This window comes from Macrobrachium nipponense, chromosome 26 (genome assembly GCF_015104395.2).
Source record: "Macrobrachium nipponense isolate FS-2020 chromosome 26, ASM1510439v2, whole genome shotgun sequence".
In the NCBI taxonomy this organism is placed as follows: Eukaryota; Metazoa; Arthropoda; class Malacostraca; order Decapoda; family Palaemonidae; genus Macrobrachium; species Macrobrachium nipponense.
The window spans coordinates 55849098-55876451 of record NC_087215.1 but is presented as its reverse complement, the minus strand read 5'-3'; the positions used below and the strand labels follow the sequence as shown (position 1 = coordinate 55876451).

Sequence of the window (27354 nt, the reverse complement as noted above, 5' to 3'; positions counted from 1 at the left end):
TCACAAATGTTTACAACCATCTCGATGTTCATTTGTATACTGGCACTCCAGCACATACATATAATGCGAATTTTTATCCATGTGTAGCCACCCTATATATTATTCTTAAAAACTAAAGAAGAAACCAGTCTGGGCTTTTACCAGGTGCTCGCTTGCATTATATATATGTATACATTATAGATATATATATATATATATATATATATATATATATATGAACAATAATGAATGTTTCGGTAGTTAAAAGCATGCCGAAATAACTTCTATTCGTCAAGTTAAAATTAAAACACTGAATAATCAAAAGCAAACTTTAATAAAAGTAAGAAAGAAGAAGAAGTGTTTGTTTACGTTCATACGGGGTCGGAGTGCCGACAACCTGTCAATGCTGACACATTAGTACATTCAAAATGTCAAGTGTAGAACCAAAAGGCCCAAGTTCACTAGAAGGAGCAATTAAAGCAGAAATTGAAAAGGTGTGTAGCTTAGCAGACTGTATAGAATGTCAATGACGTTCTTTGGCCAGAATTAAGGCTGCCGGTACGTAAATTGACCCATAACCTAGCCCAACTTACCTGGGTGTAACACATGTACGAGAGGTTGTATTTCAGAAATGGGTAGTAGTCTGATTGTATGATAGGTTGTGTTAATTTTCCGTCAAATAGTACCTACGTAACCACATGTTTTCCTGACCATTTAGGCTTAGGGTAAAACATCGCTGCGCGACCAGGCAGCCACCTGTATGGCAGTGCGGGCACTTTCCCAAAAAATAACTTTAGCACTGACAGTAAGGTAAGTTACAGGTTAGGCTAGTCATAACCAAACCTCCGTGGAAGCAACACCTTGAGAACTTTACTTTCCTCTTGAAGTAAGTTTTCTCTCAAGTAAGAAATTAAGGCCATAATTTCCTATTAAACAGAACTTATTGAAAGTCTAGCCATGCACAGTGTTAACTTACCTCCATGACGCTTTCGAAATTTTTACTTAAAACACTTAACTTATAGAAGATTGATGCCATTTCCATGTTTGTGGAGTCTCTTGTGTAAACAAACTTTCCATTTCCTGTGCTAAATCCGCACACCACACACACCCATAGATGCTGGAACACTTTCTTCACAACAATCTTAAACGACGATGGTGTATACGCTTGCGGCCAGGTTAACATGGCAATTGTTCGGGAAGAAGAAGATTGGGCTACATAACATTTAAATAATTAGTTAAACACCACAATAGGGTTATGAATTGCATAAATTTATTATGTATTCATGATAATTCATTTTAAAATATTCGTTTTTTAAAAAGTAACCAGATTCCTGACACAAATTTCATTGGTTTTGCTGTGAAGATTTTTTATCACTGTTGCCAATTGGTTTATGTTTACCCTCCAAACTTGGGATAAGACTTGCACAAAACCATGGAAATAAGTGAATTTAGTGTATCTAATTGTAATATATATACAAATATTAGAGCAATTTTATCATTATTGCATTACTATGACATTTACAATTCATGGAAACAGTTTGTAAAGGCATTGGCGTATGTATCAAGTTCCATTAAATTGGCAATGATGACTTGCAATTCATAGCACGCATGAAAGGTTACATTTGTATCAGCATTACAATTATTAGAAATTAAAAAACAAATGTTGTTCCGATACGTAATACAAACCCTCGGTCCTTTAACAATAGGAAGTAGCTAGCGGCAGCTGGAACGGTCGTAAGCTTCGAACAGGGGAGAACGGTAGTTAACTGCTTGTCCGATCGTCGCGCACCGCGCGACTGGGAGGTAAACAAATCACTTTTGCTTTCGGCCGTGTGTGGATAGGACGTGCTCGTCATCGCTCTGCCCGCTTTGTCGTTTGCTTTGAGTTTGAGTATTTGCCCTCTCTTTCTGTGTAATTCAGAGTGATTGTAAGTACTTTGCATTTCTTTTTGATCATTTATGATGAGTGAGGAAGAAATGGAGATTTCACCACGCCCCCCGGTCGGGGCGTAGATGTGGGGGATTGGAGATTCAGAGCGTGGATGTAGATCCTCACGAGGTTTGTACTCGTTGTCGGGGGCGAGAGTGCTCCCGCAACGAGCCCTGTGTAACGTGTATGCATTGGTCCGAGGCGCAGTGGGTGCTGTACGAGGGCAGGAAGAGACTTAGGCCGCCCAAGAAGTCATCGGAAAGTCCAGTGACTCCTTTGGTAACGGACACTTCGTCCTCTTTCCTGCCCCCCGGCCAGCCCCCACGTTTCGCGCCTTCCCCTGCGGGGGGGTAGCGGAGTCCTTCTCCTCTCTCGATCTGTCGAGTGTGGAGGAGGGCGCCCGCTACCCGGACGTCCAGTTGTTTACTCGGGGTCTTCCGTCCGCTCTGGGTGGGGTTCTTCTCCCCCAGGCGCGAGGAAGCCCCTCTAACTAACCCGACTGTTGCTTCCGCAGGTGTGCCATCAGCGAAGGACGACCTGGGACAGGTGTGGGAGTCGCTGGGACTGCAGGGAGTGCCGAGCATACAGGGGTTGATTCAGCGGTTGGCGGGGTCGGCAGTGGTTACTCATGGTGCGGTAACCACTACAACAACCACAATCTCGACACCAGCATATGAGATGCCACCGCACCTGGTGTATACACCACATATCATGTCGGTAACACCCACGGCTGCAATCCAGAAACCAATTCCTGCCGTGCCAAAGAGGACGGTGCCACCGCCACCTGGGTTCTTTGTATTGCCGACCCCGGACTTCCGCTGCCCAAAGAGTACCCCCCTGGACCTGCCGCCAGTACCGAGGATGACGGTAGCTGCCGACAGGACGCCTGGCTCTCCTGTGGTACCTGCCGTGCCTGCCGTACCTGTTGCTGTTCCAGCCACTCATTCCCTTTCAGATCAGGTGCCTGCTGCTCATTCACTTTCAGATGTTCCTGCCGTTCCTGCTGTTCCTGGACCTGTTCCTGTTGTTCCTGCTGTTGGTGGTGCTGTCACAGTCTCAGGTCTTTCCGGACAGGTGCAGTCGGGCCCTGTTGCTTCGGCAACTGCCCCGGCTCCCTCCTGGATGGAAGACCTGACGTCTGTCCTGCGGAGCCTGGCGAAGAAGAAGAGGAAGAGGAAGGTGTCGTCTTCTTCGTCGTCTGCTGCCTCGTCTTCTTCGTCGTCTGCTGCCTCTCCTTCCCCTTCGACTTCTAAGGCCGAACAGCCGAAGAAGAAGAAGGTTGCCTCCTCCCCCCCTAAGAAGACTCCTTCGGGATCTTCTAAGGGCCCGGCTCGCTCAGGCGAGCGGGGTGGGGAGCTCTTCTGCTGGTCCTCCTGTTCCTTCGGGAACCGGGGCCCGTCGCTTCTTCTGCAAAGAAGAAGTCGACGGGGACCAGAGGTGCACCAGCCTCGGCTGGTGCGTCCTCACCTGGTGCCGTAGCGGTTCTGCCGCTAAAACCAGGTTCCGTCTCGGCCGCTGCTCGTTCGCGAGAAGCACCGAATGGACGCTCTTCCAAAGAAGACCGTCCAGCCAAAGTTTTGACGCCCGAGCTCGCTCGCCGTCAAGACAGCGGCGCGGAGCAGAAGACTGGCGAGAGTCGTGCACACGACTCTCGCCAGGCCAGTGGACGCTCTCGCAGCGATCAACTGGCTGCTCGGGCTGACGTGACGGTCGCTGACCAGCCACGGGTTGAGGCGAGGAAGGAGTCCCCGCGGCCGCCGGTACCAGCCACGGCTGGTACCAGCGGCTCGACGCGCCGAGAGGACGCTGGCCGGTCTCGACGCGACAGAGAGCCTAGCAGGTCACCCGTCCGCCGCTCCCGATGGGACCGGGCGGAGACGGTGACCAGCGGCAGCTCGCCTGACGCTAGAGATCGGTCTCGACGTTCTCAGCCGAGCCAATCGCCCCAGGCGAGCGGCAAGGCTAGGCCTGCTGCTCGACCGTCACCGCGGGTTGACGATCAGCAGCAGCCCTCCACGCACGCTGGTCCTGCCAGTGAGCGAGGGGGGAGCGTCAGGTCTGCCTCTCCCGTACCTTCAACCTCCTCGGGCTATACCGGGAGGAGCGAGGTACCGAGGAGCGATCACGAGAGGTGCGCCGCTCGTGACCCAGCTATGACGCCGTACGGCTCAGGCACGGTTTTAGGACCGACCAGAACGTACGCGCAAGTAGTTGGAGGCGACCGTCAGGGGTCTGTCGCTGTTCCTCCTTCTGAAGGAGGAGTATCGCGGGATATGCTCTTGCTGGAGGGACTGGACGGTCCTACTCCACAAGACGCAGTAACTCCCGAGATACAGAGGAACTTTGCAGAGGTCATTAAGCTGATGCGTCTGCATAATGACCTCGCGGAAGGATCGCCGCTACCACCGGCAGAGCCCACGTCCCGGCTCGAATCATTTTGGGGTCCCAAGAGGGAGCCCAAAATGATGGTGGGGTTACCGCGATCTGAGCTTGCAGACTCGGTCCTGGATCAGGTGGAGAATCTCGTCTCAGGACGGGAGGACTCGCTAAAGGTCCGGACGGGTCTTCTAAGCGCTTGCCTTCCCCTCCTCTACAGCGGCAGAGGCGATTCTACGTGCCTTCGGAAGACCCGATACTGCCTAACAGGTTAACCCGGGAGTTAGCGAGGCTGACTCCAGGTGTGTCCCTGCAGCAGCTCCTGTCGGAGAACCTATGGTTCTCGCAGCAGGAGGCACTTGCCCTGGAATCTACCGCTATGGCAGCATTCCAGGCAGTTTCCTGGTTGGATTTGTGGTCCCTCACAATATCCAAAGTAGCGGCCGGCTCCGGAGTTCTGCTCTCGAAGACGACGCTTCTTTTAGGAGACTGTGCCAGTCTGGAGGAAGAGCGATCTCTTACCTCGCCCATCAGACTGCTAACCTGTGGGCCAACTTGGTTCTTCGACGTAGGGACGCAGTCCTACCCGAGTGACCAAGGGGGCGTGGGCGTGAGGCGGCACTCGGGCTTCGAAATGGACCTCTTAGGAGTTCCCCAGCTCTCTTTCCTGGAGAGATGGTGGACGCTGCGGTGGAAAGGCGGCGCACTGACGAGAGTGACCGCTTAGTTCACCAGGCAGTCTCGAAGGTTACTGGGCAATCTCGAGCGACTGCGGCCAAACCAAAGAGCTTGGCTAGCGCTTCCACGGCGGCGAAGACGGTTGCACCGTCCAAACCCCGTGTGAAGACTCCTGCTGTTTTCAACTTCTGCTAGAGGATGGCCGCAACCAGCCCTCCTCCCAGCCCTCCTTTCCCCGAGGAGGTGCTGGAAAGAAGTCGAAACGAGGAGGGAAACGCTAGGGACGGCGTTCCCCCTCACCTGCTGCCGGAAGTGGGGGGGTGCCTAGCGAGCCATTGGGCGAATTGGCAGCGCTACGGCGCCGAGAACTGGATAGTAGACGTCCTTCGGGAGGGATATCTACTACCCTTCGAGTCTCGGCCCCCCCTCATCTCCAAACCGGTCCACCTACAGACCTATGTCCGGGGATCAGCAAAGGACAACGCTCTTCGACAGGAGATCAAAGGAACCATGCTGGCGAAACGAGCTAAGTAGAAATCGTGGAGGACCAGTCACCGGGCTTTTACAGCCGCCTCTTCCTAGTTGGAGAAGGCATCGGGGGGCTGGCGTCCGGTGATAGACCTCTCTCCCCTGAACCGCTTCGTTCGCACGACGCGGTTCACGGATTGGCAGTCGGCACGCTCGGACGCTCGACTCGAGCAGGGGGAACGATTTCATGCTTTCAGTGGACTTGAAGGACGCGTATTTTCAAATACCCATCCATCAGTCCTCCAGAAACAGTACCAAAAAAAAAATACCGCTTCATCTTCGACGGGACGGTGTACCAATTCAGGGCACTTTGTTTCGGTCTCTCAACCGCCCCACAGGTGTTCACGCGAGTGTTCACTCTGGTGTCGGCTTGGGCCCATTCGCACGGGATACGTCTTCTGAGGTATCTCGACGATTGGCTAGTCCTGGCGAGCTCCCGCTGCAGTTGCTACAGGACAGAGATCGACTCCTCAAGTTTTGTCGCGATCTGGGGATCGTGATAAACTACGAGAAGTCCGATCTCGAACCCAAGCAGAAGATGAAGTACCTGGGTATGCTGATAGACACGGTAGCAGGGCAGGTCTTTCCCGCAGACTTGCGTATCAGCAAAATTCAGAGAGGCAGCCGGCCGGTTCCTGTCGCGGCAGGAACAGGCAGCACAGCAATGGCAAGTCGTGATCGGCCATCTGTCGTCACTCGAAGTTTAGTCCCCTCACGGGCGTCTTCACCTGCGTTCTCTCCAGTGGAGGCTAAGGGAGAGTTGGTCTCAGGCCAAGGATCCTCCTTACTTTCCCGTGGCTATCACGGACAAGGTGAGGCAGGACCTAGCCTGGTGGCTCGACGACAAGAACCTCTTAAGAGGAGTGCCCATACGCACTCCCAGGAGGATGCTTCTGTTCTCAGACGCACCTCGACCGAGGGATGGGGCGCACACCTGGAGGAGTTGCTGACTGCAGGTGTGTGGGGACCATCACGAAAAGCACCTTCACATCAATGTCCTGGAACTCAAGGCGGCGTTCAACGCTCTCCAAGAGTTTCAGGACCGCTTGGTGGGACACTCAGTGGTGTTGATGTGCGACAACACCACAGTAGTGGCATATGTCAACAAGCAGGGGGGGGCTAGTGTCTCTTCCGCTCCATCAGTTGACGGTGCAGGTGCACGAGTGGGCCACGGCTCACTCGATAGAGCTGTCAGCACGCTACATTCCAGGACAAGAGGAATGTAGTAGCAGACAAGCTCAGCCGTCGGGATCAGGTGATAGGGACCGAATGGTCTCTACACAAGACGTGGCGGAAAGGCTCTTCAACCTGTGGGGGCGACCGGTCGTTAGACCTGTTCGCCACCCGGCACAACAGAAAACTTCAGGTTTTCTTTTCAGCTGTGCCGGACCATGGGCAGCTGCAGAGGACGCTCTCCAACACCCCTGGGACAACCTCTTCGCTTACGCCTTTCCTCCCTTCTGTCTGATTCGGAAAGTGATCAGTCGAGCGCTGGTCACTCCCAATCTCAGAATGATCCTGGTGGCTCCCAAACGGGCCGCAAGCCGTTTGGTATCCGGACCTGCTGGCTCTTCTTGCGGACGCACCGAGAGAGCTACCCATTTGGCACAACCTTCTAGCCCAGCCACACGTAGAACGGTACCACCAAGCAGTCCAGTCCCTTCAACTTCACGGCTGGCTGTTATCCACCATCTCTTGCGAACGAGAGGCTTTTCTCGTAGCGCAGCAACAGAGATGGCTGGACACGTCCGACAGTCCTCTGCAGCTGTGTACCAGGGGAAGTGGGCCGTCTTCTGTGGTTGGTGTCGTAGACAGGGTCTGTCTCCTCTCAGAGCCACTCTTCAGCAGGTAGCGGATTTCCTCGTGTTTCTTCGCCGAGAGAAGCTCCTCTCAGTACCCACAGTTAAAGGATATAGAGCCGCCCTGGCTCTCGTCCTAAAACTGAGGGGACTGGACATCTCGAATTCGTTCGAGATCTCCTTGCTAATTGAGGAGCTTCGAAAGGTCTTTGCCCACTCCCAGGGAACTCCCAGGCCCCCTGCGTGGGATGTGACTCTCGTACTTAGGAGTTTGACTCGAAGACCCTTCGAGCCACTCCCGAGAGTCGTCAGACAGGGATCTGACTCTCAAGACCCTCTTCTTGCTGGCCCTGGCATCGGCGAAGAGAGTAGGGGAACTACATGGCCTTTCTATGATGTTAAACATACCAGAGGCTGGGGATCTGTGACGCTCGATTTCGTCCCGAACTTCGTAGATAAGACTCAGAATCCGTCGATCCCTGACGACAGGTTCGAGTCTTTCACGATCCCCTCCCTTCTGGACTTCACCGATAACGATGCGGATGAGATGCTGCTTTGTCCCTGTGAGGGCGCTACGGCGCTATCTGAAGAGAACTCGACATCTCAGGCCTGAGTGTCGACGCCTCTTCGTTAGCACTGGGTTACCAAGAAAGAAGTTTCCAAGAACACTTTCTTTCTGGCTGCGTGAGGTGATCAGGAGAGCGTACGAGGCTGATGGTAGCGACGACATCCGTACGCTCCGACCGAGAGCCCACGAAGTCAGAGGTATCGGACCCTCCTTAGCGTTCCGTAAGAACTTCTCCGTGGCGCAGGTCCTGAAGGCAGGTGTCTGGGCCAACCAGACCACCTTCAACGTACCTTCTTTACCTTCGGGATGATATGCCCACAAGTCCTTGGATACTTTTTCCGTTGGGACCTGTGGTGGCTGCTCAACACGTTGTGTAAGCTTACCCAGCACCCGAGCAGGCAGAACAGCATCGATTCCTGGTATGACTGGGAGAATGAATGTGCGAATGAGAGAGTGACTGGCTTCTCTTCACCATCTTCTCTACCTCTACCTGTGGGCAGAGAGATACGGTCGTTACCTTGCTGGAAGGGAGTCAGATGCAGGTAAGCTATTCAACAGAGCTCCATTCTATCTCTTTAACTAGAGATAGGAGTATATATCCACCACTTTCTCTCCAACAAGGGGAGAAAGTGGATGCCAACAAGAGACAAACCATAACGTTGTTGCCTCTTGCAAATAGGAACTTGTTCTTGTTTTGCTGGTACGAAGAGATACGCTTGCCTCTCTCTTAGTACTTGGTCCAGAGGTCTGACCATTGATCCTGCGGTGCACACCCCGATCAATCGGACAGAGGCTTGGATCCCTCCCTCGCTCTTACGACCAGGGAGGCTTCCAAGGTTGGGCGAACACCAGTCTGTTCACAAAAGACTCAGATTCCACCCACCAAGAAGTGAGTCTTCCTATTGTAAAAGGACCGAAGGTTTGTATGCCGTGTCCGGAACAAATGAAATTGTCCAAATTGCATTTTTCCTAACTATACAAACCTGAGGTCCTTTACATATAGTCCCTCCTCATGCCACCCCTCACTCTGCGTATTTTGCATGGGCCAAAAGCAAAAGTGATTTGTTTTTTTGCCGCGCGACGATCGGACAGTCATTTAACTAACCGTTCTCCCCCTTGTTCGAACTTACGACCGTTTCCAGCTGCCGCTAGCTACTTCCTATTGTTAAAGGACCTCAGTTTTTTGTATAGTTAGGAAAAATGCAATTTTCGACAAATTGTCATATTTCAGCCATACAATTATCAAAAAAGAAAGAAAAAAAAAAGGAGTCAAAACAGGTTGCCAAGGAACTTATTGTGATCTTTCTTAAGGTAGAAATTCATTAGACTTACTTTATGCATTTGTTTTTATATGTTTTATTTTTTATGTTGTGAATATTTATTTTTCAGGAGAATGTAAGGACAGCTATTGACCAGGTAATTCGAGAAGTAATTTCACAAGACAACGGAAGCTTAGCATCTGTTGATCCTGAATTAATTGTCTCTCGCCTTTTGGATACAGAAACAATTCAGTCATTATTTTGCCAAAGGAGTTTCTAACAAACCTCCCAGAACAAAAAACTGCCTAGCCCTCAGAGGTGTCCAGCTGTTTGAAACTACCAGCAAAAACACAAGGTATTCATTTAGACAGTATAATATTTGTGTTTTAATACACTATCAGTCTGACAGTGCAGGGCAGTTACAACTTAAAGTTTTTTGTACAAGTTTACATCCTGTGCATTGTTCAGTTGCAGTTACTTGATACTGAAATTAATACTATTGCTGATATGCTGTGAAGCTCCTAGTTTTGCATGCTTCACTGTAAGTTGTACAATATTCTATATTCCTTATTTTTATAAGGAATATAAGGAATTTTACCCAGTAATTACTTAGCTAAGAGTTTCTACTCAACGGCAGTTTAAATGTTGTAATCCGAGTTAGTGACAGCCTTTTTTTTATGTTGGAGACAGACCCCACTCACTTTCACGGTAAAAGAGGAACAACTTAATTGTGAGCTCAGTTAGTTTTCTTCCTGCAAGGTGTTAAGAACAAGCAGGTTGTTTTTGGAATTTGTTGGATCTTCCCCTTTGGTGAAGTATTCATGGTCTATTTAGCCTTTGGCTTTGCTTAGTTTGTAAGGTTTCTAGTTAAACCAGCTTTTGACAGTCTTTCATGCTTTTTCACCTAAATTGACTTTACTAGTATCGCCATGTTGGATTCTAGTGCTTCTAGTTTTGTTCATGCCACTTACCTGACAGATATATATATAGCTGTATTTTCTGACGTCCGACAGAAATTTCAAAACTCGCGGCACACGCAGTGGGCGGCCAGGTGGTAGTACCCATTCCCGCCGCTGGGAGGCGGATATCAGGAACCATTCCCATTTTCTATTCATATTTTTTTCTGTCGCCGGTCGGTAAACAACTGTTTACAGACCTCTGCTCAGGATTTTTTGGAATTTGACTCGCTTTTAAGTATCTGATTGGTTTTTTGGTATTGAATTGGATTGTTGAATTGGCATGCGCGATAGTGGACCGTTTTTTGATTTTGGAGAATTTGACCTTTTTCTATATAAGATATGTCTGGATCAAGTGCTGTGAGTTTCAGAGTGTGTGTGAGGGCTGATTGTAAGGTGAGGCTACCGAAAGCATCGGTAGACCCCCACACAGTATGTATGAGTTGTAGGGGGCATAATTGTTTGATTGATAATCGGTGCAATGAATGTGAGAAATTGGCCGATGATGATTGGAGAGTATATGAGTCCTATCGCCTTAAATTGGAGCGCGATAGGATCAGGAGGTCTTCCTCCAGGAGTGGTTCGACCAAAGGTAAGGCTAACATCTCTCCTACATTAACACCTGTAAAATTTGCAACCCCTAAACCTGTGTTGCCTTCGCTCTGATTCTGTGTCAGGAGAGCGAATGCTCTCTCTCTGATTTTGGGAGTCTCTTCGCACTCTGGAGACCAAAGTGAAAGCCTTAGAAACTGGCTCGGTGCAAGTGTGTGATCGTGCCCCTAGTGTTGTGGAGGGGGCGTCAGATCGGCCGCCCCATAATGCCTCTAGGCCTAGACCTCTATCAGACTCCCAAGACTCAGGGAGTAGGTATGTCGAAAGCCGCAAGAGGGTTACGGGGGCTTCCCACCGATCTGGCGTCCCTTCGGCAGGCCTTGTAGCAAAGTCCCAGGCTGCCAAGGAGCGCGCACGAGCGCGCGTCCTGAAAGAGTGTTTGTTCCGATACGTAATACAAACCATCGGTCCTTTAACAATAGGAAGTAGCTAGCGGCAGCTGAACGGTCGTAAGCTTCGAACAAGGGGAGAACGTAGTTAACTGCTTGTCCGACAGTCGCGCGCCGCGCGACTGGGAGGTAAACAAATCACTTTTGCTTTCGGCCGCGGTGTGAAGGACGTGTTCGTCATCGCTCTCTGCCCGCTTCATCGTCGTATGCTTTGTTTATATTGTGTTTTCTACTATGGTTTGTTTGACTTGAAAATGAAACTGTAAGTACACTGTTTTCATTTTCATTACTTAATTATGAACCAACATGGAGTTATCGCCGTAGATCGGCGATTTCCTCTCTTTTCATCAATTGAACCCTTGAATTATGTCTCGGTGCCGAGGGCGGGTGCGCGCTCGCGCCGAGTCATGTATTGGGCGAAAGTGTGTAATCGAAAAATGTAAGTATACTCTTTTCATTATATTTTGCCCTGTTGCGTTCGTTACCGAGAGTGTGATTGTGCTCGGCACGAGCCTTTTAATTTTGTATAATAGAATGCAATGAAAGTGGATTCGGCAATTGCAATATTCTTTTCATTTCATTTATTTATTTGCATGAAATTTTATTTGGATCAATTTTCGTTCTTACCCGGGAACTTTTGATCCTTACGATTTTTTTATGTGAAAATGAATCGCAAGTGCAGTATTCTGTTTCATTTTCATATATATTTATGATAGCATCATATTATTGGATCAAGTTTCCGTTCTACCCGGGAATTGATCTTTCTCCTTTAAGTTCTATGAAGTGAATCGCAAGGGCAGTATTCTGTTTCATTTTCATATTACTTTTCACTGCTGTGCGGGGGTAGGGGAAGCGAAGGTCTGCCAGGAAGTCGTCGGAAAGCTCTCCCCCGCGACTCCCTTGGTATCCGATTCTTCGTCTTCCTTCCTGCCCCCCGCTCAGCTTCTTCATTGTATTTTTGTATTTGGGGTCTTCCTTGCGTTCGGGGTGGGGCATGTCTTCCCCCCGTGCGTGAGGGAACCCCTCTTACTAATCTATCTATGTTACCGCAGTGCTACATCCGTGGGAGACGACCTTGGATGTAGATGTAGATCCTCACGAGGTTGTACTCGTTGTCGGGGCGAGAGTGCTCCGCAACGAGCCCTCTGTAACGTGTATGCATTGGTCCGAGGCGCAGTGGTGCTGTACGAGGGCAGGAAGAGACTTAGGCCGCCCAAGAAGTCATCGGAAAGTCCAGTGACTCCTTTGGTAACGGACACTTCGTCCTCTTTCCTGCCCCCCGACCAGCCCCCACGATTCGCGCCTTCCCCTGCGGGGGGGGTAGCGGAGTCCTTCTCCTCTCTCGATCCGTCGAGTGTGGAGGAGGGCGCCTGCTACCCGGACGTCCAGTTGTACTCGGGGTCTTCCGTCCGCTCTGGGTGGGGTTCTTCTCCCCCCAGGCGCGAGGAAGCCCCTCTAACTAACCCGACTGTTGCTTCCGCAGGTGTGCCATCAGCGAAGGACGACCTGGGACAGGTGTGGGAGTCGCTGGGACTGCAGGGAGTGCCGAGCATACAGGGGTTGATTCAGCGGTTGGCGGGGTCGGCAGTGGTCACTCATGGTACGGTAACCACTACAACAAACCACAATCTCGACACCAGCATATGAGATGCCACCGCACCTGGTGTACACCACCACAAGTGTCATGTCGGTAACCACCCACTAGCTGCAATCCAGAACCAATTCCTGCCGTGCCAAAGGAGGACGGTGCCACCGCCACCTGGGTTCTTTGTATTGCCGACCCCGGACTTCCACTGCCCCAACCCCCTGACCTGCGCCAGTGCCGCGGATGACGGTAGCTGCCGACAGGACGCCTGGCTCTCCTGTGGTACCTGCCGTGCCTGCCGTACCTGTTGCTGTCCCAGCCGCTCATTCCCTTTCAGATCAGGTGCCGGCTGCTCATTCACTTTCAGATGTTCCTGCCGTTCCTGCTGTTTCCTGTTGTCCTGCTGTTGGTGGTGCTGTCACAGTCTCAGGTCTTTCCGGACAGGTGCAGGTCGGGCCCTGTTGCTTCGGCAACTGCCCCGGCTCCCTCCTGGATGGAAGACCTGACGTCTGTCCTGCGGAGCCTGGCGAAGAAGAAGAGGAAGAGAGAAGAAGGTGTCGTCGTCATCTTCGTCGTCTTCTTCGTCGTCTGCTGCCTCTCCTTCCCCTTCGACTTCTAAGGCCAAACAGCCGAAGAAGAAGAAGGTTGCCTCCTCCCCCCCTAAGAAGACTCCTTCGGGATCTTCTAAGGGCCCGGCTCGCTCAGGCGAGCTGGGGAGCTCTTCTGCTGGTCCTCCCCTGTTCCTTCGGGAACGGCCCGTCGCTTCTTCTGCAAAGAAGAAGTCGACGGGGACCAGAGGTGCACCAGCCTCGGCTGGTGCGTCCTCACCTGGTGCTAGCGGTTCTGCCGCTAAACCAGGTTCCGTCTCGGCCGCTTCTCGTTCGCGAGAAGCACCGAGTGGACGCTCTTCCAAAGAAGACCGTCCAGCCAAAGTTTTGACGCCCGAGCTCGCTCGCCGTCAAGACAGCGGCGCGGAGCAGAAGACTGGCGAGAGTCGTGCACACGACTCTCGCCAGGCCAGTGGACGCTCTCGCAGCGATCAACTGGCTGCTCGGGCTGACCGTGACGGTCGCTGACCAGCCACGGGTTGAGGCGAGGAAGGAGTCCCCACCACCGGCCGTATCCAGCCACGGCTGGTACCAGCGGCTCGACGCGCCGAGAGGACGCTGGCCGGTCTCGACGCGACGAGAGCCTAGCAGGTCACCCGTCCGCCGCTCCCGATGGGACCGGGCGGAAGACGGTGACCAGCGGCAGCTCGCCTGACGCTAGAGATCGGTCTCGACGTTCTCAGCCGAGCCAATCGCCCCAGGCGAGCGGCAAGGCTAGGCCTGCTGCTCGACCGTCACCGCGGGTTGACGATCAGCAGCAGCCCTCCACGCACGCTGGTCCCTGCCAGCGAGCGAGGGGGGGAGCGTCAGGTCTGCCTCTCCCGTACCTTCAACCTCCTCGGGCTATCCACCGGGAGGAGCGAGGTACCCGAGGAGCGATCACGAGAGGTGCGCCGCTCGTGACCCAGCTATGACGCCGTAATGGACCAGGTACGGTTTCCAGGACCGACCAGGACATACGCGCAAGTAGATTGGAGGCGACCGTCAGGGGTCTGCCGCTGTTCCTCCTTCTAAAGGAGGAGTATCTCGGGATCTGTTCTTGTTGGAGGACTGGACGGTCCGCTACTCCGCAAGACACGGTAACTCCCTAGAATACAGAGGATTTGCAGAAGGTCATTAAGCTGATTCGTCAGCATAATGACCTTGCGGAACGGATTGCCGCTCCCACCAGCAGAGCCCACGCTCTGTCTCGAGTCGTTTTGGGGCCCGAGAGGGAACCCAAACCGACGGTGGGTCCGCCGCGATCGGAACTTGCCGATTCTGTCTCGAACCAGAGTCTCTCGTCTCCGGACAAGAAGGCTCTCTCAGTTCTGGCCGGTCGATCAAGCTACTTCCACCTCCTCTACTGCGACAGCGGCGTTTCTACGTGTCTTCGGACACCGTATTTGAATACTCCTTCGGTCCTCCTGAGAGGTTTCGACCTCGACGAGGACTGGAATGAGTCGGAGGACGGTATCGGCTCTCCCCTGTCAGGTGTCGATCAGCCCCACCCAGACGACGTTCACAGTGGCGGCAGACCCTTACCTACAGTGAGAGTTCGTAACCCTCCGCGCGGGGAAAACGTTTTCTCCTGACGATACGTTTTCCCCAGACTCTGAGAGGCCATCGCCGCAAGGCGATGGCTGTTCCTACTCTTCTCCAACTGCTAGTTCCACTGGGAAGGCGAGCGAGTATCCAATTCCTCCCCCATTCCCTCTCTCCTTACGGTTACGAGGGAAAGGGGAGGGATCCTACAGAGATTTCTCTGTAGGATCCCACGTTCGGGACTGCGCTACCGGGGGGACCTTCGGGTCCTACCTGACGTAAGCCCCGGTCGTTGAGGAGGAATTCTGCCCCATTCTCGATTTCTACGGGAATCGAGAGGACCACCAGCCGATATCGTTTGACGAATTCGGTGGGGTGTTTCGCAGACTGCTTAGAATTCTACGGAATTTCTAACGCATTCAGTGTTCGAGTTTTACGATCTCCAAACACTTACGCGAGACCACGGTCCAAAGTGAGCGAGACGAGAATCCCCGATATACACGATAATCGGGAACCTCGCCTATGCTCGAATCCTGGAATTTCTAGCATTGGGAAGAAGACTGCTGCTGAAGAAACTATCTCACAGTAGGCGACCAACCTGGACTAGAGAAGATCGGACGGGAATATCCAGTTTGGCTTGAACTATCGTCTTAGTATTCTGTTCACCATTGAAGCTTTCCTTCGAGGAAGACTTCTCCTTCACTCTCTTTGATAGAGATCGAAGGTGGTCGATCTCCAATCCTTATTTTGTTTTCTTGAAGGAAAGAATTTAGGATGGAGATCGTTGTTCAGAATCCTACAAATATACTACGTATATTAACCTCGCGACATGATTCTACTAAGCAGTTGAATGGTCCGAGGGGTAGGCGCATATCCTAGTTAAACTACGGATTGCGACTTATTTAAGAGAAGTATTCTAATTGAACTGCAACTCGGGTTGCCTGCAACCTCCCAGGAGTTTTTCAGTTTCAATTTTATATACTTATGGTTTTGTCACGACACACCATTTCAACTTTTATATTTACCGAAATTCGTTTCGCCTAAATATAATTGCTCGAGCATATCTTTTATGCTCGGTAGTTCTAGCCGAACGCATTCCTTCGTGGAATAATGGATTACCTGGCAACTCAGGATGACGAGTCAGCGAGAGCTCAGGCTCAACTACTGCGTATTGAACTGCCTGATAGCAGCTCAGTATCAGCCGGGCCTCCGATATGCACGGTCATGTATGTCTCTCTCTGCCCTGCTTTGATTGACTACCGAACCGTATCTCTGCCCAACAATCATGGACTAAGGTCTCTGATTAACGGGGATTCTCGCAATAATGAAGGACCCATCTACTGCTGGGACGCTAGATTCCATCGCCTTCGACATTGCGAGAATTTTCAACAGAGATATCTCTTGGACTCTTTCATCTTTCTGTTTACCGCACGGTAACAGAAGTCTGTACAAGTCTCCCGCTGCATCGCACTGCGATAATGCGAATGATTTTGCAGACATCTGAGTTTGTCTTCAAAATATCTCTTATTCGTAGGTGTACAATTGTTCATTGTTCACCGAATTACGAGATTTGTTAGAAGACATCGCCTACTCTCCGACCTGACAGCTCTACTCCCAAATGTTCAGCCCATGAGAAGCAGTTCTTCAGGCGGCTTTCCCCTGTGTTTTCATTACTGAAGAACGCCCCGCTTTCATTGCAACTACGACTTCTCACCGTACAGCAATGAAATAGCGGTTAGCGTTTTCAGTCATTTGTAAGCACAGGTTTATGAATCTTGAGAATCCTTCTCTCGATTCATCTGTGAAGACGTAGGTTGCATTCAATATCACCTTCGTCTTCAACGGTACATAGTGTTGTTTCTCCTTAGCTGAGATTCAACAACCATGAGATGTTTTACCTTCAGGGACCTCGGTCTCTAGAAGGCAATTGACTTTCGCCTGTTGGGCACATGCCTTAAGAGAATCATCACCTCGCTGTCCGGCATTGGTGACAAACAAATACATTATTTGTTTGGTCTCTCGGCATAACCCTTTAAAGGCGAAGGTCACGTGACTTACTCGGATGCTTTGACAACTTGCCTCCTACCGAACGCAGTCAGTCGGCAGCTGTCAGAGCGGCCGAGTCAGTTACGAACTACGCTGTTGACTTAGTTCGGTTGTTACAGAGCAATCATTACTTCGTTTTAATAGCTTGTCACAGTACCCATACCATTGACACCCACCATGGAGTGTCGGTGTCCTATCCACTACCGAGAACTTCGCTGCATGGGGATAGGAGGATGCGAGAGACTTCGTCGCAAACGGACAGACCAGTATGGGTACTGGACATCACCGAAGTAGAGAGAGGGATAGGTCATGCGACTATTTCCTTCTTTTCCTCTGAGGAACTGCATGACTTCTCCTGCGAAGTCAAGCATCCAGGGATGGGGATCCGTGGACGCTCGATTTCGTACCGAACTTCGTAGCGAAGACTCAGAACCCTTCGGTCCCTGACGATTGGTTCGAGTCGTGCACAACTCCCCTCCCTAATGGACTTCACCGCCTTCGATGCGAAGGAGATGCTGCCTTGTCCGCAAGAACTTCTCCGTGGCGCAGGTACTGAAGGCAGGGGTCTGGTCAACCAGACCACATGCCCTTCCTTCTACCTTCGGGATATTGCCCACAGGTCCTTGGATCTTTTTCCTTGGGACCCGTGGTGGCTGCTCAACACGTTGTGTAGCGAACCCAGACCCTCGCAGGCTGAACAGCATCGAGTCCTGGTGTGACCATAATGAATGGATGAGTGAATGAGAGTGTGACTGGCTCCTCTTCCCATCTTTTTCTTCCCCTCTACCTGTGGTTAGAGGGACATGGTCGTCACCCTGCTGGATAAGGACAAGATGCAGGTGAGCTACTCAACAGAGCCCCATCCTATCCCTTTCACTAGGGATAGGAGCGTATATCCACCACTTCCTCCAACAAGGGGGAGGAAGTGGATGCCAGCTTGAGCAACCCATACTTTATGTTTGCCTCTTGCAAACAGGAACAGTTCTTGCTTGCTGGTACAAGAGATACGCTTGCCTCTCTCTTAGTACTCGGCCCAGAGGTCTGACCATTGATTCCTGCGGTGCACACCCCGATCAATCGGACAGAGGCTTGGATCCCTCCCTCGCTCTTACGACCAGGGAGGCATTCCAGGGATGGACGAACACCAGTCTGTTCATCAAAAGACTCAGATTCCTCCCACCAAGAAGTGAGTCTTCCTATTGTTAAAGGACCGATGGTTTGTATTACGTATCGGAACAAATGACAATTTGTCGAAAATTGCATTTTTCCTAACTATACAAACCTGAGGTCCTTTACATATAGTCCCTCCTCCATGCCACCCCTCACTCTGCGTATTTTGCATGGGCCAAAAGCAAAAGTGATTTGTTTACCTCCCAGTCGCGCGTCGGACAAGCAGTTAACTACCGTTCTCCCCTTGTTCGAAGCTTACGACCGTTCCAGCTGCCGCTAGCTACTTCCTATTGTTAAAGGACCTCAGGTTTGTATAGTTAGGAAAAATGCAATTTTCGACAAATTGTCATTTTTCGTCCTCTGAACCGTCCTCCCCGCGCAAGGGTGGAGCGCTCGGAGAGACTCTCGTCCTCTGAAAAGGACGTTTCGTGCGAGGACGCTTCACATCCTCTTTCGCCACTTTCGTCGAGGATGCGTACGACGCTTTTCCGCCTCAGAAACGGGGTAAGATCTCCTCCGATGAGGACGCTGGGTTGCGTGCACAGGCGCGTATACCTGAGAAGCAGGTAGCTGTGCCTGTGAGAAGGAAGGAGGCGTCCCCTCGCCCCTCGTCTTCTCGCAGGATCAGTCCTGCTTCCTCTGTTCGTTCTTCCCCGACGAAGAATATTCTTTTGTCCCCTTCAGGACCAGCTATCCTCGCTTATGGCTCGAGGACTCGCCCAGCAGCAGTCAGCCTAAGCGGAGGAAGGACTTAGACTGCCTGTCAAGAGGACGAAGCAGTCTCCTTCTCCCTCTCCTACTTCGTCTCGTTTGCCGATCGCTTCTCGTTCGTCCTCTAGAGGACGTTACGTCAGGACGCTTTGGAAGGAGGACGCTCTGCAACGACGTTCGACAGGACGCTCGTCAGGACGCTAGGCAGGACGCTACGGGCGTGGGACGCTTGGCAGGCCGCTTGGCAGGACGTTCGGCAGGACGCTCGTCAGGACGCTCGTCAGGACGCTTGGCAGGACGCTAGGCAGGACGTTCGTCAGGACGCTAGACAGGACGCTCGGCAGGACGCTTGGCAGGAAGCTCGCCAGGACGTTCAAGGCTCTTTTCAAGACGTTTTTGGGGATTCCGACCAAGAAGTCGTACCCCCAGACGCTAGTTTACGCGCACAGGCACGTATTCCAGCGAAAAGGTCTTCCCTTTCATTTGATAAAAGTAAGGACGCTTCTCTGGCAAGTGAGACGGCCGCGGATGGCGATAAGGACGCTCGTCCTCGTCAGGACGCTCTACCTTCATCAAGTAGTAAGCGTCATAGAGAAGACAGCCGAAATATGGCTGCCTCTAGCAAGGATAGGGGTCCTTTGATCAAGCCAAGACCCGACATTAGGACGCCCTCTCCGGACAGACGGTCTCCTCTTCCGTTTAGAGAAGAAGGAGAGCTGAGTAGTTCGGCTGACTCGGTTGAAGAGGAACCTTCTGCGGCCTCTTCAATCTCGGACTATAAAGTCCTAGTGCGGCTCTTGCGTGCTTCTTTCGAAGACAAGTTTCAGCCCGCAGCTCCCAAGTCTCCTCCTTCGCAGTTTTCTTCATCTAAAACTGGAAAAACCCCGGAGTTTGTAGAGATGAAAACTTCTCTCTCCACGAAACGTGCCTTTAAGAAACTCCAAGATTGGATGATACGAAGGAGAGATCAAGGCAAGACGACCTTCGCCTTGCCTCCAGCTAGACTTAGCGGAAAAAAAAAAAGGGGGCATTTGGTATAGAACCAAAGATGAAGTAGGAGTTCGTATCCCTTCTTCGGCTCAAGGAGATTTCTCCAGCCTAGTGGATGCGCAGAGGAGGTCTCTTATACCCTCTGCTAAAGTAACCTGGACCTCTACGGAGACTGACCATCATTTGAAGGGTCTGCTCAGGACGCTGGAAGTGTTCAACTTCCTTGACTGGTGGTGTTTGGGAGTCTGGATCTGCAAGCGAGAAGCCCAGAATCTCTCAGTCTGGGGGAGCTGTCCAGCGTGTTAGCATGTATGGACAAAGCCGTCAGGGATGGTTCGGAGGAGATCGTATCTCATTTTGGAACGGCTTTTTTAAAAAAGAGAGCTTTGCTGTGCAACTTCACAGCTCGTTCGGTAACTCCAGCTCAGAAAGCGGATTTGCTGTTTTTCGCCTCTTTCGAACCATCTCTTCCCCCAGACTTTAGTAAAGGACCTGACGAACAGTTTGCAAGAGAAGGCAACTCAGGACCTTTTGGCCCAGTCTACAAGACGGTCAGCCGTACCTTCAACCTCTTCAGCCGCGGTTCGACCGCCGAAGAAAGTTAAGCCCTTTCGTGGGGCTCCCCCCTCGAGAGCAGCTCCTCGAGGGAGAGGGTTTTCACGAGGAAGAGCTTCCTTTAAGCCCAAGCCTTCCAAGTGAGAAGCATGTCCTTCAGACACCAGTCGGAGCCAGACTGAAGTTTTTTGCGGGAGCGTGGAGAGAGAGAGACACGGACTCTTGGTCCCTCAAGATCGTGGAGCAGGGGTACAAGATCCCCTTTTTAGATCTTCCTCCTCTTTCTACGACTCCCAGAGACCTTCTCCATCCTATCAGGGAGAAAAGAAGAAAGTATTATTCGATCTCCTTCAGCAGATGATCGACAAAAGAGCGGTGGAACAAGTTGCGGACCTGGGGTCCCCAGGTTTTTACAACAGAATCTTCCTAGTACCGAAGCAGTCGTCAGGTTGGCGTCCAGTTCTAGATGTAAGCAGCTCAATCTGTTCGTGCAAAAGACCAAATTCACGATGAGACGCCTCATTCGTTCTGGGAGCCTTGAGACGGGCGACTGATGGTGTCTTAGACTTGCAGGACACGTACTTCCACATCCCGATCCACCCTCTTTCAAGAAAGTATCTAAGGTTTGTCTTAGACAAAAAAGTGTGGCAGTTCAGAGCTATGTGTTTCGGACTGACCACGGCTCCAATGGTGTTCACTGTAGTAATGAAGAACGTAGCGAGGTGGCTACACTCTTCGGGAATAAGAGTTTCCCTGTACCTCGACGACTGGCTGATCAGAGCGCGTCGAGAGAGAAGTGTCTGAAGGACTTGCAGTTCACTTTAGCCCTAGCGAAGTCCCTGCGGACTTCTGGTCAACCAACCTCGAAAAGTCGCATCGACCCCAACACAGTCCATCGTGTATCTGGGGACAGATGGATTCAGTGGCTTTTCGAGCGTTTTCCGTCCCAGGAACGTCAGCGGCTAGGCTTAGAAAAGATCTCAGCCTTTCTAAGGAAAGAGACTTGCTCGGCGAGGAATGGATGAGTCTGCTGGGGACCATTTCCTCGCTGGAAAGGTTTGTTTCCTTGGGAAAGACTGCAACATCAGGCCGCTCCAATTTTTCCTTGCGGACGAGTGGAAGGCCAAGGACGATCTCAATGCCATATTGAGAATATCGCTTCCGATCAAGAACCATCTAAGATGGTGGTTGGACCCTCAGAAGCTTCAGGAGGGCGTGTCCCTAAGTCTTCTGAGCCCCAGACCTAGTGTTGTTCTCCGACGCTTCCATCACGGGCTGGGGAGCAACACTAGGAGGGAAGGAAGTGTCAGGCTCCTGGAGAGGGAACAGGTAGCCTGCATATAAATGTCAAAGAACTGGCAGCAGTATTTCTGTCCCTGCAGTTCTTCGAAAGGAGTTTGGAGAACAAGATTGTTCAGATAAACTCGGACAATACCACAGCACTCGCCTTATTTAAAAAACCGGGAGGGAGGAACACACTCCAGAACTTGTTTTCCCTAGCGAGAGAGATTCTGCTGTGGGCAAAGAGAAAAAATGTGACTATCCTGACGAGATTCATTGCAGGAGTGCAAAACGTCAGGGCAGATCTTCTCAGTCGTCGGGAAACAAGTCCTACCGACGGAATGGACCTTGAACGAAGACGTTTGTCGAGACCTTTGGACGTTGTGGGGACGTCCACTGGTCGACTTATTCGCGACGTCAAGGACCAAGAGACTTCCTCTTTACTGCTCCCCGGTCCTGGATCCAGAAGCAATCGCGGTAGACGCTTGCTTTGGAATTGGACGGGTCTAGACTTGTACGCCTTCCCACCATTCAAGATTTTGGGGGAAGTCATGAGGAAGTTTGCGGCCTCAGAAGGGACGAGGTTAACCCTGATCGCTCCGATGTGGCCAGCGAGAGAATGGTTCACAGAGGTCATGTCTTTCCTTGTAGACTTTCCAAGGACATTGCCCTGGAGGAAAGATCTACTCAAACAGCCCCACTTCGAAAGGTTTCACCAAAACCTCTCCGCTCTGGTCTGATTGCGTTCAGACTATCGAAAAGTTGGCCAGAGCGAGAGGTTTTTCGAAGCAGTTGCGAGAGCAATCTCACATGCAAGACGTGCTTCCACAAGAGCTGTTTACCAATCGAAGTGGGCTTCCTTCAGGGCATGGTGTAAAAAGGAGGGAGTTTCCTCTTCCTCGACCTCTGTGAACCAAATAGCTGATTTTCTGCTCTTCCTTAGGAATGTGCAAAAAATTAGCGGTCCCTACCATAAAGGGATATAAAAGCATGTTGTCAGCGGGTTTTTAGGCACAGAGCCTTGACCTGTCTGACAACAAGGACATTCATGACCTTTTAAAGTCTTTCGAGACCTCGAAGGTTCCTCAAATGAGACCTCCATCATGGAACCTTGACATAGTCCTTAAATTCCTTATGTCAAGCCCTTTTCGAACCGCTTCAGGCAGCGTCTCTTCGAAACCTGACAAGGAAGGCTCTTTTCCTAACTTCTCTTGCGACGGCTAAGAGAGTTAGTGAAATTCAAGCGTTTAACAAGTTAATGGGATTCAAAGGAGACAATGCTGTCTGCTCGTTGAACCCAACTTTCTTGGCGAAGAATGAAAAATCCTTCGAACCCTTGGCCGAAGACTTTCGAGATCAAGGGTATGTCAAGTCTGGTGGGCCAAGAACCAGAGAGAGTGCTGTGCCCGGTCAGGGCTCTCAAGTTCTACGTGCATAGAACGAAAGAGGTAGAGGTCCCTCAGGTAATCTCCTGGTGCTCTGTGAAGAGACCAGAGTTACCTTTATCGAAGAATGCTGTTGCTTTCTTTCTAGGGACATCATTCGGGAGGCTCATTCATCTTTCCAGAAGACTGATTTGAGCCTCTTACGAGTGAAAGCGCACGAAGTTCGAGCCGTCGCTACCTCTCTTGCCTTCCAAAAGAACATGTCAATCAAGGACATCCTTGATTGCACCTTTTGGAGGAGTAACTCCGTCTTCGCCTCACATTACCTAAGGGATGTGAGAACGATTTATGACGATTGTAATGCACTGGGGCCATACGTTTCTGCGACACAGTATTGGGGTCCGGAAGTAGCTCTTTCCCTATCCCTTAGTTAGGATTAGGTTAGTTTGTTGTTGTGTTTTTAGGTTGTGGTGAGTCTTAGTGAAGATCTCCCATCCTTTAGTTAGTTTTAAGGGGTTTTTTGTGAATAGTTGGTCAGGTGGTGGTCAGTTGCTTCGTTGCCCTCATTTGTATGGCCTCGATGATCTTGTCACGTTGAGGTCTCGTACCCGTTGACAGATCATCCAGAGCGCACCAGCACTACAGGTCTCCACCTGGCTGGCAACCTCTGATTTAAGCAAAAGCAGCCTACGTGACAGTAATCACATAGTCTACTTTGCAAACAGGTGAGGAACCAAGATGTATATCATCTACTTAATTTAAGTTTCCTAAAAAATCATATTCTGTCTCTTCCACCATCCGAAGGTGGGATTCAGCTATATATATATGTGTCAGGTAAGTGGCATGAACAAAATGTTATTGTTATTATACAATTAAGTTTGTTCATACTTACCTGGCAGATATATATAGTATAATAAAGCCCGCCCTCCTCCCCTCAGGAGACAGAGGCATTAATAAAATATGAATAGAAAATGGGAATGGTTCCTGATATCCGCCTCCCAGCGGCGGGAATGGGTACTACCACCTGGCCGCCCACTGCGTGTGCCGCGAGTTTTTGAAATTTCTGTCGGACGTCAGAAAATACAGCTATATATATATCTGCCAGGTAAGTATGAACAAACTTAATTGTATAATAACAATAACATGTTTACATCCAGACAACCAAGTTTCACATGGAAACGAATCACTCAGTCCTCACTTCCATTCATCAAGGGGACTGGATGGTTTCCCTCAGTATGAGGGATGCTTATTTTCATGTCCCAATCCACCAGGACTCAAAGAAATTTTTGAGATTCGTGTTTGGGAATCTAAGTGGTCACCAGAGTGTTGGCCCCTTTAGCCAAATGGCTTCATTTGTTGGAAATAGACATCCAATATTACTTGGACGATTGGCTGATTCAGTCCCCATCGGAAGAATAATGCATGAATGACCTTCAGAAGACTTACGATTTAAAAATATGTAGGATTGATGATGAATCTAGGGAAATCTCTGCTGACTCCATCACAATGGATTCTCTATTTAGGGATGGTGATTGATGCTCGGAATTTTTCGGATTTTTCTGTCACTGTAAAGGATAGAAGATTGCCTGAAGAAAGTCAACATGTTCCTGTCCCTACCAAAGTGTTCAGCCACACAATGGATGAGTCTGCTGGGCACTCTGGCTTCTCTGGAATAATTTGTAAACCTAGGATGTCTACATATGCAGCCTCTCCAATTTTTTCTGAGATGCAGTTGAGATTGGAAAATTCATCAAGATTGTGTTTTCCAGATCACCCAAGAAATCAAGGAGGAGCTGCAATGGTGGAGTTCTGCTGAAAGAATGACAGATAGGAAGTCCCTGTTCTCACTGAATCCTGACCTGGAGTTCTTTTCTGACGCGTTGGACATAGGTTGAGGAGCTCTCCCAGGCGACAAGAAAGTTTCAGGAGTATGGTCACAACAAGAGAGATCCCTTCACATCAACTTAAGGGAACTAAAAGCGATTCATTTTGGACTTTAGCTTTTCTTGGAGGAGGTTCATGACAAGATGGTGGTCATCAATGCGTACAACACCACAGTATTGGCATGCATCAGATTGTAAGGAGGGACTCACTTGTTCTCCCTTTGTGAGACAGCCAAAGACCTTCTGCTTTGGGCAGACCAAAATCGGACTCATTAATGACTCATTTCATGCGAGGAAAATTCAGTGTCCTGGCGGACGAACTCAGCCGTCAAAAGCAAGTATGTACTTCCAACAGAATGAACTCTCAATCTTTGGGTCTGCACTGCCCTGTGGGGCCTTTTGGGGAAGCCGATGATAGATTTGTTTGCAACTTCCAACAATCATCGCCATCCTCTTTTTTGCTCTCTATTTGGGATGATAGGGGAAGTATTGAGGAAATTCTGGTTACACCGTAACATCAGGATGACATTAATAGCTCTTATTTGGCCAAGGAAAGAGTGGTTCACTGAACTGCTCTACCTCTCCGTGGACTTCCCAAGACCCCTTCCATTGATACCAAGTCTTCTCAGACAACTCTGGCCTGACAGGATTTTGACTGTCCGCAGACTTTTGCGAGTGAAAGGATTTTCAATAGCTGCAGTAGAAGCATTTGCAAGATGCAGAAGACATTTTACTAACAGAGTATATCAAGCAAAATGGGCAGTGTTTAGATTTTGGTGTAAGGGACATAGAGTCTCGTCCTTTCATCCCTCTGTCCCTCAAGTAGTAATAGATTTTCTCTTATATTTAATAAATAGTAATGATTTATTGCCTTCTACTATTTTGGGGGTACAGAGCTATGCTAAACTCTGTGTTTAGGTGGAGAGGCTTGGATTTCTCAGTGAATCAAGACCTGTCTGATAATATGAGTTCCTTCAACACATCCAGAGTCAAGGAAGAACTATCATTTCCATGGAATCTGGTCCTTAAATGGCTTTCGAGCGCCCACATTTTGAACTAATGAAATCGTCTTCTATGAGAGATTTGACTAAGAAGACTTGCTTTCTCATGACTCTTGCTATGGCGAAAAGAGTAAGTGAACTTCATGCTTTGGACAAGAGAGTCTGCTTTTTCAATGGGAATATGATTTGTTATCTTCTTTTGGGTTTTCTGGCAAAGAATAAGAATCTATCTCAACCGTGGCCACGATTGATTACCAATACGTAGTCTATCGGACATCTAAGACCCAGAAAAAGAGGAAAGAGTTCTGTCCCTTGTGAGGGCCTTAAAATATTATCTGTAGAGAACAGAAAAAGTCAGAGGCCTTTATAGGAATCTTTGGTGTTCAGTATGGAACGATTCGAGGCCCTTGTCCAGAAATGCAATTTCTTTTTTCGTGAGAGAGCTTATCCTTGAGGGGCATTCTCAAATTGTGGATCTACCTGTTCTTAAGGTTATAGGGGAACTTCTGGTTGCATTGTAGCTGTTCCATATGTAGTATTATGCTATTTAAGTACCCCTGGTGAAAATTTTTTTTTGAAAGGAGCGTTCTCTTATTTTTTACAAGCAATTTTCTATTGCTCCATGGGCGCCACCATTTATGTGTCTCCTCTGTTATGCGTGACGTCATATCGCGGTAGGCTCAGACAGGTGGAACTATTCCGAGGGCACGGCATCTTCAGATATCCTTTCTGGTTTGTATTTGTGAGCTTAAAATATATTATTGAAATGGTAAATAAAGAAGTAGCCTGAAGTAGGCCCAGTTAGGCATATACAGCCCTAAATTCTAAAACCTCATTAATTAAACTAGTTAAAAAGGACTAAGTGAAGGCCCTAATCAATTCATGGACACACACACACACACACACGTTTAGAAAACTGCTATTCACCCCATCACACCACGCACATGGCTGTTGACAAAAATAAATTTCAATTCAAATGCATACAAGTGGAGGCACCATAGTATAGATAGTGGTAGATAGATAGCCTCCCTATCTTCGTCAGTACCGTGGTCTGTTCAGAGGGAAATTAAGTTCCCAAAACATATAAATATCATAGCCATACCTAATAAACTGCTCCTAATTTCAACTTTTAATCTGTTGGCAAGAAACAGTCCGAACAGACAATGGTTTGCATCGAAGGTTGAAAGGTTTTGATGTTGATATCCTCCCTTCAAAGAGGCATCAGCCAGTGACTTGATTTCTCTCTATTTGACGGAATCCTGTGGAATGATAATGCCCCCCCCCCCCCCCCCTTTTGGACACTTTGCCAAAAGTATTGGGGGCACAACCAAACTCCATAACCAAGTTGGCATAATTGACGCTATTTGAATGACAATTGACCTAAAACACGAGTACAATACCGAGGACCAGTACTCTACAATACGCATGCTTCGCTGCACTTATTTGTGAGGCGACCACAACACGCAACACTACGTCATCGGTACTAATCCGTCAGACGGCAACATAGTCAAATCCTGGATAAATGGCGCTCTCCATTGAAG

General features: G+C 49.9%; 1 protein-coding gene across 1 annotated transcript in view; it reads left to right on the top strand.

Moving 5' to 3' along the window:
* Positions 1–348: 348 nt before the first annotated feature.
* The window catches only part of LOC135199687 (centrosomal protein of 76 kDa-like), a 116651-nt gene continuing 89645 nt past the window's right edge, over positions 349–27354 (top strand). Inside the window, exons 1-3 of the mRNA XM_064227843.1 lie at positions 349–473; positions 9248–9389; positions 9434–9472. Of these exons, the coding sequence (XP_064083913.1) occupies positions 408–473; positions 9248–9389; positions 9434–9472 (247 nt within the window). The 5' untranslated portion in view covers positions 349–407. The remainder of the gene's footprint in view (positions 474–9247; positions 9390–9433; positions 9473–27354) is intronic.